At 45.3% G+C, this 17,062-nt stretch overlaps 1 protein-coding gene across 6 annotated transcripts in view; it reads right to left on the bottom strand.

Moving 5' to 3' along the window:
* Window positions 1-16,630, bottom strand: part of PSKH1 (protein serine kinase H1) — a 77,436-nt gene extending 60,806 nt beyond the window's left edge. For 5 of the 6 annotated variants that reach the window (XR_012154452.2, XM_073307252.2, XM_073307253.2 and 2 more), the window contains exons 1-2: window positions 16,551-16,630; window positions 6,492-7,526 (exon numbers count right to left, since the gene is read on the bottom strand). Coding sequence is in view for 5 of the 6 variants with exons in the window: in XM_073307252.2 (XP_073163353.1) it covers window positions 6,492-7,439 (948 nt within the window). In the remaining variant the exon portion in view is untranslated. Of the gene's footprint in view, window positions 1-6,491; window positions 7,527-8,871; window positions 9,034-16,550 lie in introns of those variants that run through there. The other variant, XM_073307250.2, reaches the window with a different exon arrangement.
* Between the last annotated feature and the right edge of the window lie 432 nt (window positions 16,631-17,062).

Below are 17,062 nucleotides of genomic sequence, written 5' to 3'. Positions count from 1 at the left end.
TCTCCCATGTTTAAGAAGGATGAATTCAAACTGGAACAGGTACAGAGAAGCACTACTAGGTTGATCCGAGGAATGGAAAACCTGTCTTATGAAAGGAGACTCAAGGAGCTTGGCTTGTTTAGCATAACCAAAAGAAGGTTGAGGGGAGATATGATTGCTCTCTATAAATATATCAGAGGGATAAATACCATGGAGGGAGAATTAATTATTTAAGCTCAGTACCAATGTGGATGTGGACTCAAGAACAAATGGATATAAACTGGCCATCAGGAAGTTTAGACTTGAAATTAGATGAAGGTTTCTAACCATCAGAGGAGTGAAGTTCTGGAACAGCCTTCCAAGGGAAGCAATGGGGGCAAAAGACATATCTGGCTTCAAGACAAATCTTGATAAGTTTATGGAGGAGATGATATGATGGGATAGATCAGTTAATTGCCCAAATTAGGCTTCGACTACTAGTGGTAGATATGCCCAATGGCCTGTGATGGGATGTCAGATGGGGTGGGATCTGAGTTACTACAGAGAATTCTTTCCTGGGTGTCTGGCTGGTGAGTCTTGCCCACATGCTTAGGGTTTAGCTGATCGCCATATTTGGGGCTGGGAAGGAATTTTCCCCCAGGGCAGATTGGCAGAGGTCCTGGGGGTTTTTCACCTTCCTCTGCAGCGTGGGGCACGGGTCACTTGCTGGAGGATTCTCTGTACCTTGAAGTCTTTAAGCCACGATTTGAGGACTTCAATAGCTCAGACATAAGGTAGGGGTTTGTTACAGAAGTTGGTGGGTGAGATTCCATGGCCTGCGTTGTGCAGGAGGTCAGACTAGATTATCATAATGGTCCCTTCTGACCTTAAAGTCTATGATTCTATGATTCATTGGCTGGTAACCATTAAAACATGATTTGCAACAAAATATAGCCGATATACTAAATTTGGTGCAACTTTTTGCTAACCTGGAGGATATGCTGTAGCAATACATGTTTATTTAAGAAATTATATAGCTTATTTAATTTTTACATTTTGTATTATGCTAGAAAATGGTAAATGAGGCATTTCTTACTAGAAGAGGACTGTTTTTTTTTTACTTGTGATTTTGTCACGCACTATTTGGAAGGAAATTTGAAGTCAGTGAAAAAGGCACAAAAACAGCATTTTAAAAACTAATAAAAAGTGTGCTGATACACAAGAAGAAACTACCAAAAAGTTTATCAAAACATGTTTGCATTTAAAACCAATTGATTTATTAAATAAAGGAAGTATTATCTGTAGTTAGGGACTGTTTCTGGTCACTGTCTCCTTCAAGATTTTCAAACTAGTAAGTCTCATCCTTTCACACCTTGTTTTCCAGTCAATGAACAAACAAGTTTTTCTGTTTTTTTCAACTACAATTGGTTTCATACCTTTGAATGAACTAGTTAATAAATTGAACTAGTTGAATAAACTGAAATTAAGAAAATATTTTCTCAGCACTTGTAGAAAAGATAACCACTGTCAAAAGCTGGTTTAGTACATCAGTAAATTCTGATTCCAGGTGCTTAGCCAGCGACTTCCACCAGTTCAGTGATTTGACTTTCTTTAGGACTTGGCAGCAAGCATGTACTGCTTCATATTTTTTAATTTAATTTATTGTAATAGATTATAAACATAGGCCTTAACACAGGTTGTCATAACTTCAAATATTTTTAAAGTAAACCCTAAAAGTGCATTTAAGTTATATTTAAAAAAAATCAAATTTAAATCAGAAAAATCCAATAAAAAAAAAAATCGATGTTTATCCACCTGACTGGATTGTGGTTAGGATGCAGCTCCCTCCTCTCCCCCAAGCATCCCTCACCACTGACACCTGTCTTTCCTCCACAGCTCCAGCTGTAAACTCCTGGCAAACACCCATACAGATCTCTCTTCAGAGTTCCCCTCTTGGGTAAATGCACCCTCATTTCAGAGTCTTGAAGTCGGAATTGAGAAAAAACTGTTTGCTCCTGTCTAGTCATTCTCTGCCTAAGGCAGATTGTTCCCTACAGTACATTCTCAAAAGTTTTGTCCAGTCTAGTTTTAAATATACCAGGCAATGGGGCTCCCGTCCCTCCCCCTGGGAGGCTATGGCACAGCCTGACAAATCTCACCAGCAGGCTCATTTCTGAGATTTTTCTTCCTTATACCGGGAGAGGTGGAAAAGAAAAGCAGGAGCTTTTCCTCCCCACAGGATGCCTGATGCTTGGAAAGAATCCAGAAAGCTTTTGGAAACCTCCCAGGCTCCTCTGAACATTTGGCCCACTTTCCCTCCACCTAGAAATCATTCCCTTTCACTGTGCAGCACACTGCTACATCAGTGCCAATATACAGCATTAGAATCTATCTGTAATTCAGGGACACAGGCCTGTTTAATCTTGTAAATCAGAGCTTTCATTTTCATTGGCTCTACAAAAACAGAAGCCAGCTGGGCAACATGTACAGGATACTAACTGAGGCATACCACACTCCTTCACACAGTAAAGGGGCATAGCTTTCCAGAACAAACTCTCCCCCCCCACCCCCCCCAAAAAAAAATCACATAGGAATCATGGACTATTCATTCCCCCAACTGTGTCATTCTTGGCAGGATGGCTCCAGTAATATACTTCAAATTTGCCCGAACACAGAGTTAGAGAAAATATCATAGGATCTCTGATGACCACAAAAGGTCAGAATCTTGATTTTAGGTGTCATCTGAAACATTGTACCCTGGAAGGTCAGTGCCTTCCTCCATGCTAGCAGACTGTTCTTCTAGTAGTGACTGAGGGAGGAGTACCACTTACCAATGACACTTCCATCAGCATGTCCTTGGAGGTTACCTATGCAAGTTCTGACCCACCTTGGCAAGATCTGATCAGATCACAGCACCAGGTGATATGGCTACTGCAGGTCAGTTTAGGAAGATCACAGCTTGACAGGATAAAAGGTTATTTTTGGCGTGGGCCTGTCTTACACATGCTTACACCTTCCAAAGCGTCCTCAGGGAGAATGACTTATGTTTCTACAGCACCTTTTATTCTGAAGGAGCCCAAAACATTTTATAATCTGAGCTATACATTAGGAGTATCACTCCATCCATCACTGAAATGCCAACACCCCCCTCACATTTCTAAAAATGCCAGAACAATTGAGATGACGTGCTGTTTTTCAGACATTGTTATTTTACTGTCACTCCACAACACTCTGCTTCAGAAACTTAGTCAACTGTTAGCACCTGGTTCTTTCCCACTCGGATCCTCTTCACAAAGTCATGCTATCAGGGCAGTCTGAGCTGGAAATACTCAGCAAGGAAGTGGTAATTCAAACAGGGATGGAGGCAGTGAGGCTGCCTCCAAATCTGGGTGCCCTCATCCCCATGTAACTGTGGGACAAGGAGTGATACAGATTCAAAGACAAAATGCCGAGCCAAGTTCAGATATCATCAAGTCCTCAGGACCTGAAGTCTAGGGGCTAGATCCAGAAAGGTGACTTAGGCTCAGTGCTGCAATATCTGCCAATTAGTGGAATCCACAGCCCCAGGTTAGGGGCCCATGCTCCCATGCAATGCCTGGGGAGAATGGCATGCCTAAAAAAGGAATTCACAGAAGTCAGAATGCTGAGTGGGGAGATCCCTAAGCAGGAAATGCCAAGGAGAAGGGGTGGGGCTTCAAAGGGAGCTAGGCACCGAACTCTGGGCTGGAGGGAAGCACCTACCTCTGCTTGGGATTCATAGCCACGAACGCACTCTTGTGGTACCAAAGCCAGGTTTGCCTTTTTTAAAAGCAAAAGAACAAGGTGATGGTGGTGTCCTCTTTATAACCAATAGCTAGGGCACTCACCCAGCATGTGGGAGACCTGGGTTCAAGTTGCTCCTCTGCCAGATTCAGAACAGGAACTTGAAGCCAGGTTTCTCCCTTCCCAGGTGAGTGCCCTAACCCTGGGGCTATAAGGTATTGTGGGGTGGGTATCTCACTCTCACCTGCTGAAGCTGTTCCACTCTGCTGGGCCAGAAAGAGAGAGAATGACTATCACCTACTGGCTAGCACACTCTTAGGAGACCAGGTTCCAGTCTCTGCTCCAAGAAATATTTGGCACTGAGTGGAATAGCTTCACAGGGAGAGATTGAGACATTCACCCCAGAATGCCCCGGGATGATGTGGGGACCCTGTCTGTACAACTTGTGAATTCTGGTTGACATGACGACGTTATTTTGAGATTATCATGAACATGCTGTATCACGGAAAGCCTCTGTATGTGTATCCACCACGAGCTGTCAGGATTGGGTCATGTCTTCCCCAGGCCAGGGCCAATAGAGAATACTTAACGCTAACTATGGTGCTATGCACAGCCAATAGATATGCTAAGGGAATCTGCTCGAGGTGGGTGAAAAAAGGCACTTCCTCTCCCTGAAGGGAGGTGGGAACATAGAGTAGTAGAAAGTTACCAAATGCAGAACAGAGGAGCCAAGATATGGGCAAAGGGGTGTACAAACAGACTCTCAGTCACACAGGGGGAACTTGGGGTGCAGCACACAGGAAATCTGAGCAGGAGGAAGAAAGGGATCAGACTGACCAAGAGCAAATGAAGCAAACTGACTTAGGGCAAGATGACTCCATGTTCCAAGCCTAGCCATGCACTGCAGTAGGATAACTCTGGACAACCCAAGGGACTCTGACCCCAACCCAAAGAATGGTCTGAAATGGTAAGGAAACTGAGGCAGGGAAATGCACGTTGGGTTATTTTTGTATAGATCTGTGTATCTCTCATGATTAAGTAAAGAGCATTAATGTGTAAGAAGCAAGTGCAAAGTGTGGGATTTATAAGATTTACATCTATCAGGTTTCCCCTGAGAGAGAGTTAAACTAACCCAGAAGGATCACACTTTTGATGGGATACTGGGAGGAGGAGTGTAAGCTTTGGGGAGCCTGAAAGGTCAGCACTATGCCCAGAGTCTCTAAGGCACATCTCTCCGTGTGCAGAGGTCCTAGAAAAGGCACCGTGAGTGGGCTCTGTTCAGACTCTGAAGTCTTAAAACACCTCGGAGCCTGGGCTTGAGTAACTTCATAGCAGTCTGGTGAGAGCCCGACCAGATCTGTGACAATCCTATAGTCCAGTGGTTAAGGCACTCACCTGGGTGTCAGGAAAGTTGGGTTCAAGTCCTTGCTCTGAATACAGGATAGTGCAGATTTGAATTGCAGTCTTGGACAGCCTGGGTGAGAGCTCTAACCACTCTGCTACTGGATAAAGACAGCAACATCACCTCTTGCTCCTCAGCTGTGTTGTGTGTGCTCTAAAGCAGCTTCTGAGCCCACCTACCAAATCAGGCCCCTCAGAGAAGATAGGGGGCAGAATGCCCTGTTTGAGGATTCCACAGAGGCTCAGACATAAAGAAGAGGTCCAGCAGCTCAGCAGCGTCAGGACTAAGGGAGCTTTGCCTACACTCACCAGCTGAAACTTATACGCCTAGGGACTTTCAATGCCTCCAGGGTTAGGTGGCAACTGCGTGGGGTTCTAAGGATCCAAGTTTTGAACCTAAGCATCTAACGTGGCAATTAGGCACCCAGAGGCCTTTGTGGCTCCAACCAGAGGTGACCAGCTGTACAGTGCAAATAAAAACTGCATGAGAACTCTAGGAATTTCAGGAGTCAAGTCTTTCAAGACAAATATGTAGTTTGTATCTGAAACAAAAAGCAGACAGGTGCATGCTACATCTTGTTTATCCTCTTAAGCCATAAGATGGTGTGCGCAAAAGAAGTGAGGTAACAAATCTAATGGAGCCTAGCACTAAGCCAACCGTTAAAAAAGTCTTAACACGGCTCTAGGATAAAATTTCCAAAGGCTCCTAAATCATTTAGGTTCTTTAAGTCCCATTTTCGAAAATGACTGAGAAGACTCTGTTTCAGTGACAGCCAATAGGACTTAAGTTCCTAAGTCACTCTTGAAAAGGAACTTTTGAAAATTTTACCCTGATCTTGTTTCCATCACAAAATAAGCATTCTGCTGTCCAAAAACAAAACACCACATTTTGGGTCATGCCACCCAAACTCAGATACCAACCAGAGTCCTAATCAGTTAACATTCTTTTGGGGTGGGGGCGGAAGGCTGTTTCACTTTGTTTTTAAAAAGAACTCACAGTTCCTCAGTGGAATCAAACCTGAATGGAAGAGAGAAACCCCTGCAGGACAGGAGGGATTTTAATGGGTCAGGATTACAGATCTCTGCCAATTCCTAAAAAGAGCCAGCACTGAACTACCCTGTGTAAGATTTCCAGCCTTGAATTCACCTATGGCAAATCCAGAACAGCTCAGACAGTTGTGGCACAGAAATCTGACCTGAGCCTGTTAAAGAAGTCACCCTATGGACCACTTATTGAACAAAGCAAAGGGAAAAGGAAACCCCTTTCAAGACAGCCACCTTGCACTGCCTATGATCACAGGGTTCCCATCACAGCACAGATGGTCCAGACTGTCTAGAGTCCCCTTTGGTTTGACCTTTGCCACACTCACCTCCCCTGAGTAACTGTACTTTCCTTTCAGGATCTGCCGGTACAAGCGGGTTCGGTTGTCATCCTCAAAGGGCATAGTTCCACTCAGGAGGATGTACGAGATCACACCCAGTGCCCACATGTCCACAGAATTGGTGTAGGGTTTCCTGACCAGGATTTCTGGGGCAATATACTCTGGTGTCCCACAGGTGGTTTTCATTAAGCAGTCGTCTCCCTTCTTCCGAGCACTTGCCAGCCCAAAGTCTGTGATCATGATTTTAGAATCCGTTCCAGGATGGTAATACAGCAAATTCTCTGGTTTTAAGTCCCGGTGCGTGATGCCCAGTGTATGTAAGTACTTTACCCCATCCAACACCATCTGCAGCACTCGGGTAGCATCTCTCTCAGTAAAGGAGCCTTTGGCAATGATTCTATCAAACAGCTCCCCTCCAGTGGCCAACTCCATCACCATGTAGACTCGTTCCTGGGTCTCAAACACCTCAATGAGCTGGATGATGTTTGTGTGCCGGACGCGTCGCAACACACAGAGCTCTGATTCGCACACTTCCCTCCCTTCACGGTACTTGGTCTCGATCATCTTGATTGCATAAGGCTGCTTGGAAGCCTTATGTTCCACCCGTACAACACGACTAAAGCTGCCTCGGCCAATCAGGGCTTTGATGTCATACTTGGCGGTCACCCTGGGGTCAAATTTGGCACGGTACTTAGCCACCTTGTTCTTGCGGGGCTCAGGCTGCTCCATGTAGTTAGGTGGGTGGCCACCAGAATAGGGGTTCGTGTGACAAGGGGGTGAGGGGGAGCCGGCTTTGATCGCAGCTCCACCATCATCCTTGATGAAGTGCTTGTACACGTCATTTTTATGACCAGTGTAAGGCTCAACCTTTTTAACCAGATCTAACTGAACGTCTGTGGGGGGCTCAGGAAGCACTTTGCTTGTCCCACAGCCCATCACTGAATGGTGCTAATCACCCATCAAGGCATTCTCCCAGGGCGACATCAGCAGCAACCGCATCTGGGACAACTCCCGCATTCGAACCTTTCAAAAAAACAGAGAGAAGAGAGCTAAGTAGTACGAATTAGGGTAATGAAGATTTAGAACATCAAACATCATGCAAGTGACCCCTGGCTCAAGACACTGCTGTAGATGAAGGATACAGTCACACTAGCAAACGAGGTGGGTCTTACCATGCATTAGCTAACATGGTAAAATCACTGTATGCACAAGGCAGTTATACTTTAAACACGTTAGCAGGCCAAAGTGAGCCCTAGAGGAGACCCCAACTGGGGTTAGAAGAGATACCCCCATGGGTCAGTTAGTACATTCCCCAGCATTATGGTAGGCCTGAGCATAGTATCCCTAATATGATGGTATCCTCTCAGCGAAGCAAGGTGGGTGAGGTAATATCCTTCATTGGACCAACTTGAATTGGTGAAAGAGAGATGCTTTCCAACTACACACAGCTCTGCTTCGGACCTGAATAAAAAGAGATATCATCTCACCCACATGGTATCTCTAATATCCTCGGACTAACATGGCTACACTGCAAACAATGGAAGGTATCCTCTCTTGTCCAGCTTAGGCTTTTATAAGGCACCCAACATCCTACTTTCTGGGCATTATTTGTAACCTCAAATTTCTGATTACAGGAATGCCACAGCCTCCCTTGGAAGTTCTCTTATACTGAGCTCTTCCTAAACTTTTTCCTCATATTTAACTGGGAAAATGTATCTTAAGTCTGTTACTTCTCATTCTGGCCTTGATGACTAGTGATAGCCGATACCTGTCCTCTATATAACATCACTCTTCCGGTAAGTCATTCTCTCTATGCAGTCATCTTTTCTCCATGGCAAGATCCCTTGAACATTCCCAACAGCTCTTATTTTCCAAATCTTTGATCACTTTAGGTAGTCTCCTCTGAACTCTTTCTGATATGCTTGTCTTTTTTAAAAAATTGCTGCCCAGATATGAATACAGCCCTCCAGCTAAGGCATGAGCATCGTTGTATGGAAGAAATCCCATGCTTATTTCAGATGTGATATTCTCCTAAAATAAATGTGGTTCAACAATTACCTACTCTCGGCTACAACTGCCCAGCCATTATCCCCTATTCCATAACAGCATATTTGTTTATTCCTTATGTACCTCCACTGCCTTCTTCCCTTGGTAGGATCTCCTGGGATTCATTTCAGCCCACTTCACTCATTTACCCAGGCCAGTGTAACCTGTTTGTCCTCCCAAGTATTGGTGATCCCTTTCAGCTTTGTATCATCCTTTAATCTTATAAGTGCACTGACTGCTTCAACTAATATATTGAATAGTACCAGACCTAGAATGATCCCTATGGAAAACCCACGACACCTCCTCCTAATGTATCACTGACCTATTCATCGTTACTCTGTGCTCCGATTTTTAAGTACTTGTATAGCCGTTTTAGAAGACAGAGCCAATGAGAAATGTTTTCTGTGGAGCACTTGGTATTCACTTGTATCATTAGTTTCTCATCTGGAGTCTCAATCACAAATGCTGATGGGATGTTGTGTGTAGGATTCCAGCCTCACCTGTACCCAGCTGGCACAATGAGTTGCTGTTCAGAAGGTGCATCCTCTACACCCCAGGTGCAGGACCATTTACAAAATGATTTAAGTCAGGGGTGGCCAACCTGAGCCTGAAAAGGAGCCAGAATTTACTAATGTACATTGCCAAAGAGCCACAGTAATACGTCAGCAGCCTCCCCATCAGCTCCCCCCGTCCCACCCCCAAGTGCCTCCTGCCCGCCGGCAGCCCCACTGATCAGCAAACTACCTTTGCAAATTACCCCCCTTTGCAAATTACTTTTAAAGGTGACCTGAAAAGCCTTTGGGAAAAAAAGACATAAGATCATAGTTACATAGACATAAGTATACAATAATTACATGTTAAAACAAAGCCTAAGAGCCAGCTCTCTTGCCCGAACAACGAGGAGTCCTTGTGGCACCTTAGAGACTAACAAATTTATTTGGGCATAAGCTTTCATGGGCTAGAACCCACTTCATCAGATGCATGGAGTGTAAAATACAGTAAGCAGTATATATATTACATCACATGAAAAGATGGGAGTTGCCTTACCAAGTGGGGAGGTCAGTGCTAACAAGGCCAATTCAATCAAGGTGGAAGTGGCCTATTCTCAACAGTTGAAAAGAAGGGGTGAATATCAACAGAGGGGAAAATACTTTTTGTAGTGACCCAGCATTTGCCTTGTTGCTGTTTATATCAGCAGATTTCAGAGTAACAGCCGTGTTAGTCTGTATTCGCAAAAAGAAAAGGAGTACTTGTGGCACCTTAGAGACTAACCAATTTATTTGAGCATAAGCTTTCGTGAGCTACAGCTCACTTCATCGAATGCCTACTGTGGAAAGTTTAGAAGATCTTATTATATACACACAAAGCATGAAAAAAATACCTCCTCCCACCCCACTCTCCTGCTGGTAATAGCTTATCTAAAGTGATCACTCTCCTTACAATGTGTATGATAATCAAGTTGGGCCATTTCCAGCACAAATCCAGGTTTTCTCATCCTCCCCCCACACACACAAACTCACTCTCCTGCTCGTAATAGCTTATCTAAATTGACCACTCTCCTTACACTAACCAATTTATTTGAGCATAAGCTTTCGTGAGCTACAGATCACTTCATCGGATGCATACTGTGGAAAGTTTAGAAGATCTTATTATATTCTATTATTATATCAGCAGATGCATAGCAGGGAGGGCAGGAAAATTCTCTGGTTTAAGCGCTCACAAAGGCAGCCGCTCTTACAGAGGAAACAGAATCCCAAACATAGGTCCTGACAGGTAGGCAAAGGAAGAACCAATTTCAAATGAAATCCATAATTATGTATAACTTTATGTCTACACATTGATCCTGCTCCAAATGGGGGAACAGATTTACTGTTAAATAAATTCTCCTTAAAGAGTTCCATTCAAAGCAATCGCTATATATGTGGCTTTCAGGTCTGTTGCAAATTAAAACAAAGCATTCACTTTATCAGAACTATCTTTCCCTTCTACCCCACCTCCAAGTCTGGGTTAGGATTAATGGTTTGATATAGCATATTGACATTTTCAGAAGCAGACAGATATTTCTGCTGCCCTGTCACTAGCAGCATGGGAGACATTAGGCTGTGTATGACTTCTGCTGTTATTCACTTAAAATCACATTTAGAAAGTCCGTTCTGCATGCAGATGAAGAGTCACGTGGCTCAGACCACAACTACATTTCAGGCAGCTGTTGGAATCACTTTTCTGAGAAGAAAAGCAAACTGCCCTCTGCCAACATCCCCCTGCAGCCAGTGGTCCCAGCTCAGTGAAAGGACATTGAGAAACAGACATAAAAAGGCTCAAGAAATGAACCAGCTTTAACATCTCCAGAGGCTAGGCTTCAAACTACAGTCACGAGTTAGGCAATCGCCCATCAAAATCCCGATTTGCACGGCACAGAACTACAGCATAATTTGGCAGTTTCTGAGGTACAGAAATCCAGGACTGCAATAGCTACAGTTCAGGGTTAAAGGGGATTAGTCGAGTTGCGTATGGGAAGCCCAAAAGGGGAACTGAAGGGGGTGATCCAGGCCACTTCTGAGGAGCACTCACAGAGCTGTGGGGCAAAGAGGAGGGTAGGACTAGAAAAAGTAGTAACCATGGCAGCTCAGGACTGTGGTACGTGAGTAACCCCGTCATGGAATGGTGAATCAGGCCTGAGACGCAGTAGCAGAGCTTTGAGAGAGAATCTTGCACAGCCCAAGCCCAACCACTACTGTCAGCCATTCATTTTCAGGAGCACTAATTTCACCAACTAAATTAAAATGAAGTGAGAAGTAATCTTTGCTCCTCAAAGCATCAGATCCCAGAAGACTCATCATAAAGAGAAGAGCAGGATATAGAGTTTGAAGACACAAACTGTTCTTGGAGGGGAGAGTAGTGAACAAACTCTCATTCAAACCTTATCTCTGCTACAGTGCCAGTCTGCAAGGATCATCCAGCCCCACAGAGGGGACACAGTGCTGTGGAAAAATACTTCTTAAAACCCATTTAAGTGCTACTCCAAACACCTACTGGAAGACTATTACACTGGAACAGTCTTTAAGATCAGCGGTTAAAATAGATTGGGGGTGCAGGAGGAACATTCAGCCTCTACCCCAGGAAATCCCATAGCAGGTCTTAATACTTTCTAATTCCAAGAGTCAAGATCTAGTGATCAGAGGTGTTTTATTTTGCATTCTTAAGAATCAAACATAATTTTTATCTTTTCACAGGAGCATGGGAAAGTTTTACTTTTAGTTGCAGTGAAGTGGAACTCGTTCTATTCATTGCATTGGAACAGAAACTGCTCCCATACCCAGGGGAATGCAGCTTGCACTCCCCACTCTGTATTCTAATACACCAGTGAAATCTGCTGCACTTCAGCAAGACTTTATGGCATCTTGTTTTAATCTGCAAAAAACTAGCTAGGAGTTGGAGATACTGCCCACACACATTTTGGCAATTAGCCTGATGGTTTAAAATTACTATTCTGGCTCAAAGTCTGGTGGTGGGGTGCCTGAGCATGCACAGGGGACTATGGTAAAGCTGTTAGCCTCTGTGCCTGATCACACCTCCTACTATCACCCTTGGAACCTCAAGCCAATTATGGAGCACAACTGGCATGAATTGGAGCCCCAATTAGTCCTCACTCAGAAGGGGATTATGGGTAGAAAGAGGAACATTTTAAAAGGGACACCAGGAAGCAGTTTAGGTCCAACATTCTATTTGGAAAAAGAAACCAAAGGTTTAGAAAAATCTAATGTTTTAAAATATCAGCCAAAAAAACGAAACCTCTTCTATCTAACCTTTCCCTGGTAATATTAGAATGTCAGTTACACAGGCTGTGCCCTAGGGCACAAGAACTAGAAACGGAAACCAGCTACAGAAAAAGTGAAAATGACCTCGAGTTTCACTGGTCATTCTGAGTGAAGTGCCCAAAAGTAAACAAATAGCCTAATCCAATGTTCAACCTGAAAGAATATTAAATAATCTCAGATATTATTAGTAACATGGGGTTGATTTTTTAAAATATCGTCTGGCCAAAGTGCCTTTAAAGCATGTGAGGAACTGCCAGGAGCATTAAAACGCATTAGATGCACATTTCAATGTGACAGTCCAATCCAGAGAAATTCTAAGAACAGTCCAGAAGAGAGAGGGACTGTATCCTTAGTCTGCATGGAAATGGTGCTGTGGAATATTATATTACTGAATACAGACCAGAGCAAGAAGAAACTATTGCATTAGATAACCAAGGCAATTAAGAGTGCCTTGAGTAGGAAACACATATTCAGCCTATCCACATAATTTGGGTGGTAGCTGCATGTTTTAGCCACAGTTGTAATTAGCATGAGCTGGTATTAGTTTAATGCTGTAAAAGCTAACTACTGCTTTCCTCAGACAACTAGCCCCATTAAGATCATGTGGCGTAACTGTCAAACATACTGAGGACTCACCACTTCCATTGATTCACTAAATGTCCTCAACATCTCCAAAGCCAACCCCTACTGATTAATAAGTTATTTGGGGGTGCCCTAGAAGATAAATGCTGAGACAACTGAATAACCACACTAAGGCTATACTGACAGGCTTTTAGTCACACAAATGAAATCAGAGACATCTTGAAACAGAGTGAAGCAATTTAAACACTTACACTAATACCAAAGTTTGAAATATCAGGGTCTTTAATGCCTACAAACACTAACACGGCAAAGGAACATCCTTTCATCATACAAGTTCATCTGCAAGGCTTGGTGCTGTTGAGCAGGTGTGATGAGGAACATATCTGTGGAAATCTCTCACTCATGGACAATCCTACTAGAAGTATAATCTCAGTGGTCACTTTGCTGCACGGGGCTGGTATTTATTGATCATCACTTCTGAAGCACCATAAATGTATACGGTGCTTTATGAAGTAAGCCACACTCCGGCCTCTAAATGCATCAACCTAAGGTAGACAAGACCCAAAATATACAAGATTTAAGCATAAATCCACATGCCTGGGACATCTCACTAAATCTCATGCAACCTGAAAACGCAGGTATAGAATGTGTGCTGTTCACACACTCGTTACTGTCTCTTTCTTCCACTGCAAAAGTGCTTCTATGTTCCGCCATCCCTTGCCCTCTATCTGTGGCTTCCCAGTGGGCAAAGTTCAGCTTCCATGCTAGTATGTGAAATTGTGCAGCATGTGCTGGAAGTGGGGACATCAGAGAGAGCTCCTGGTCTAGACAAGTTGCCCTGCTTGTTTGACATGTCTGTTAATGGCTCTAGAGACCATTGGTCATAGTTGTCCATACACTGGAGTGTGTTGTTGCTAGGATAGGAAGCTTGCTTAGACTCCATAAGAGGGATGCTGACCAAATAATGCTATATAGAACTCTGTGTAGGGCTTGGAAAATTTATCAGATATTAGCTAAAAGCAGACAAGACAGATAAAGGTTCCTGCCAGCAAACTCCATGGACCATAGCCATGGTGCTGGTAAGGGACACCAAAGACCATTCAGATTGGCTTTAAGTTTTTTGCAACTTTGTTAGGGGAGTCAGATACCACAGTGAGAATGGTAAAAACTAACTGAACAGACTCAGCTGTTTAAAGCCAGAGGGGACAACTATGATAATCTATCCTGACTTCTCATCTAACAGGGGCTGTGCAATTTCACCCAGTAATTCCTGCAGTTGAGGAAATCATTCATCTCTTCTATGTAAGTGAACATTACTGAGCTGAGTAACTTGTGGTTAATTATAGTTTTATCTTTTAGAAAAACATCCTATCTTGATTCAAGTAATTCAAGTAATGATGCATTTAACATTTCCCTTGGGGAGCTGTTCCAGTGATTTGTTATTCTCACTGTTAAGAGGCTGCATCCTACTTCCACTTTGATTTTTTCCTCTAACATCAGTTTTTAGATATCAGATTTTGTTATGCCAATGTCTGTTACATTAAAGGGCCCCCAACATCACAGCTTCTTCTTGTGTCAGTATTTATATTGATCAAGTTGCCTCGGAGCACCCTAGGTTACTGAAGCTTCAATCTGTTTAAGGCTCTCATTGTAAGGTGGTTTCAGAGTAGCAGCCGTGTTAGTCTGTATCCGCAAAAAGAAAAGGAGTACTTGTGGCACCTTAGAGACTAACAAATTTATCTGAACATAAGCTTTCGTGAGCAACAGCTCACTTCATCGGATGAAGTGGACTGTAGCTCACGAAAGCTTATGCTCAGATAAATTTGTTAGTCTCTAAGGTGCCACAAGTACTCCTTTTCTTATTGTAAGGTGGGTTTTCTAGACCTCAGATAATTTTTATGACTTCTCTGAACAGACCATTCGAGCTTTGAAATACCTTTTTCAAGTATGGACACTAGAACTGAGCACAGTATGCAATATAAAGAGGTAATAGCACCACCCACCCTCATTGCTGCTGCCCTGTTTGTACCAAAGGATAGTGTTTATCCTTTTTACCATAGCATCACACTGGGAGCTCATGTTCAATGACTTATCTCCAGTAATACCCCAAATCCTTTCCAGAGGCACTGCATTTCAGAAAACTGTCCCCTTTCCTGTAAGCATGGCCTCCATTCTTTGTTCCTAAATCCGTGACCGTGCACGTAGCTGTAGTAAAACATATTTGATTGCATTTAGTGTATTTCTTTCTGATCCTTGTCATTATGTGCCACCCCACCAGTATTTGCATCATTTGCATAATTCATCAGTATGATTTTATTTTATTTTATGCCACAAATAAATATACTGAACTGTGTTGGGTCAAGAATCATTGAATGAAGAGATTGCTATGTTAGCAAGCACTGCTCCTGTGTTTATTTTAAATTCTCCCATACTAGGACATGTCTATGCTTGTTTTCCGTATCAGGACTAACCAAACGTGAGCAATTATAAAAAAATAGTTTAAAAATAAAGTCTAGGGGTTTCTTTCATACGTCAAAAGAGAAGGAACTTCTTAAAAACCTTCAGAGAATGTTGATGGAAGGAGGTTGTGCCAAAGCCAAATGAAAGAAGACATACCTAGAAACTTGCAGAAGCACACAGTTAAAAGTATTTCATTTTGATACAGCAACCCCCAAACACCGATTGTTGCGCTGTTTGGATTTGCAACTCTCCTACTGACATCCTGTTTCCCCCCGCCCCTCATCTATACTGCATTATGTAAAAACAGACCAATTGCACAAACATCCATTAGAGAAAAACAGCAAGAGCTGACTTCTTCATTTCTACCCCACACAAATCACGAATCTTTGGGACCTAGAAACAACTATCACAAATAAATAGGAACAAAATGAGATTCTTCTGCTGTTTTCTCTGCTACTGCAATCTAACTGTCAATTACAGGCTTTTTATCCCTGCTGCCCACATGCTATTAGTGCACCGGTTGGGAGATTTAACTACAGTACTTATCCGATGGGCCAAATCACGGACAGGGCTCCCGCTCGCCCCTGTGCTGATGCTGGTTCACGTCACTCACTCAGAGCCAAACAACAGCCCCTGAACCACCATCAAGGACACGGCGGGGTCCTATCCGGGAAGGTTCTGCACGGTGTTTTTACCCTGGTTAGAGTCCATGTGCTCCTGCCAAGGAGACTCCCAGGCTGCCACAGCCACACTGTCCCCTTAGCACAGAGGGAGCTTTTGCCACCCAGCCCTAAGCTCAGGACCCTGCATTTCGGAGGGCCCCGGAGGCGCACCGGGGAAGCCGTTCCTTGCCGTGCCCGGGGGGGCGCCTCGGGGCGGGCCCCGGCGGGGCGAGCGGCGGGGCCGGCCGGCGGGCCGAGCGGGGCCGTGCTCCCAGCACGCACCGGGGCCCGCGGCTGGCCCCGGGCCGGCCAGGCCCGCACTGACAGGCCGGGCGGGGGGGGGCTCGCGGAGCGCCCCACACGGGCTTGGCGCGGCCCCGCCGCTGAGGGGCGACGCGGACGGAGCGCGCTCCCTGAGGCAGGCGGATGCGGGGCCCCGCAGGGGGCGGCGCCTGGGGCCGGGCGGGCCCCGCACTCACCTCAGCCCACGGCGGCCGCGGTTCCGGCCCAGGCTGGGGGCTGCGGCCCAGCGGTCGCGTCATCGCAACGTCACCACTGCGCGCCGGGGACGCCCACGGGGCGGGCCTGCTGCCGCGCCCTGCCATTGGCGGAGGGTCGGGGCCCGGGGTTCATGGGGCAGAGGTCAGAGGTCAGCCTGGCTGCCGTGGGAACCGCTGATGGGCGGGAACTGGCACCGCTCGGTGGCTCGGTCCTTGGGCTGCGCCCGCCCCGGCCTGGGCCCCAGAGCGAGCCGGTCCCTCCCGCGGCGGGTTCCGGGCCCCACGGGGCGATACGCGGGCCGGGGAAGGGGGTGGATTGCGGGGGGCTGCTGCTCTCTCTGTGCTGGGGCCGAGCCCGCCCCCGCTCCCCCAGCCCGACCTACCCCCGAGCCGGAGCCCTGACACGCCCAGCGTGACTCGACCCCGCCCCCCCCCCCCCCAACGGCCCAGTTCCTCCCTGAGCCGCACCCCCCTGCCACACACCTCCTGGC

Source organism: Lepidochelys kempii, chromosome 12 (genome assembly GCF_965140285.1).
Source record: "Lepidochelys kempii isolate rLepKem1 chromosome 12, rLepKem1.hap1, whole genome shotgun sequence".
NCBI classification, from domain to species: domain Eukaryota; kingdom Metazoa; phylum Chordata; order Testudines; family Cheloniidae; genus Lepidochelys; species Lepidochelys kempii.
This window is presented reverse-complemented; position numbering and strand designations above follow the sequence as displayed.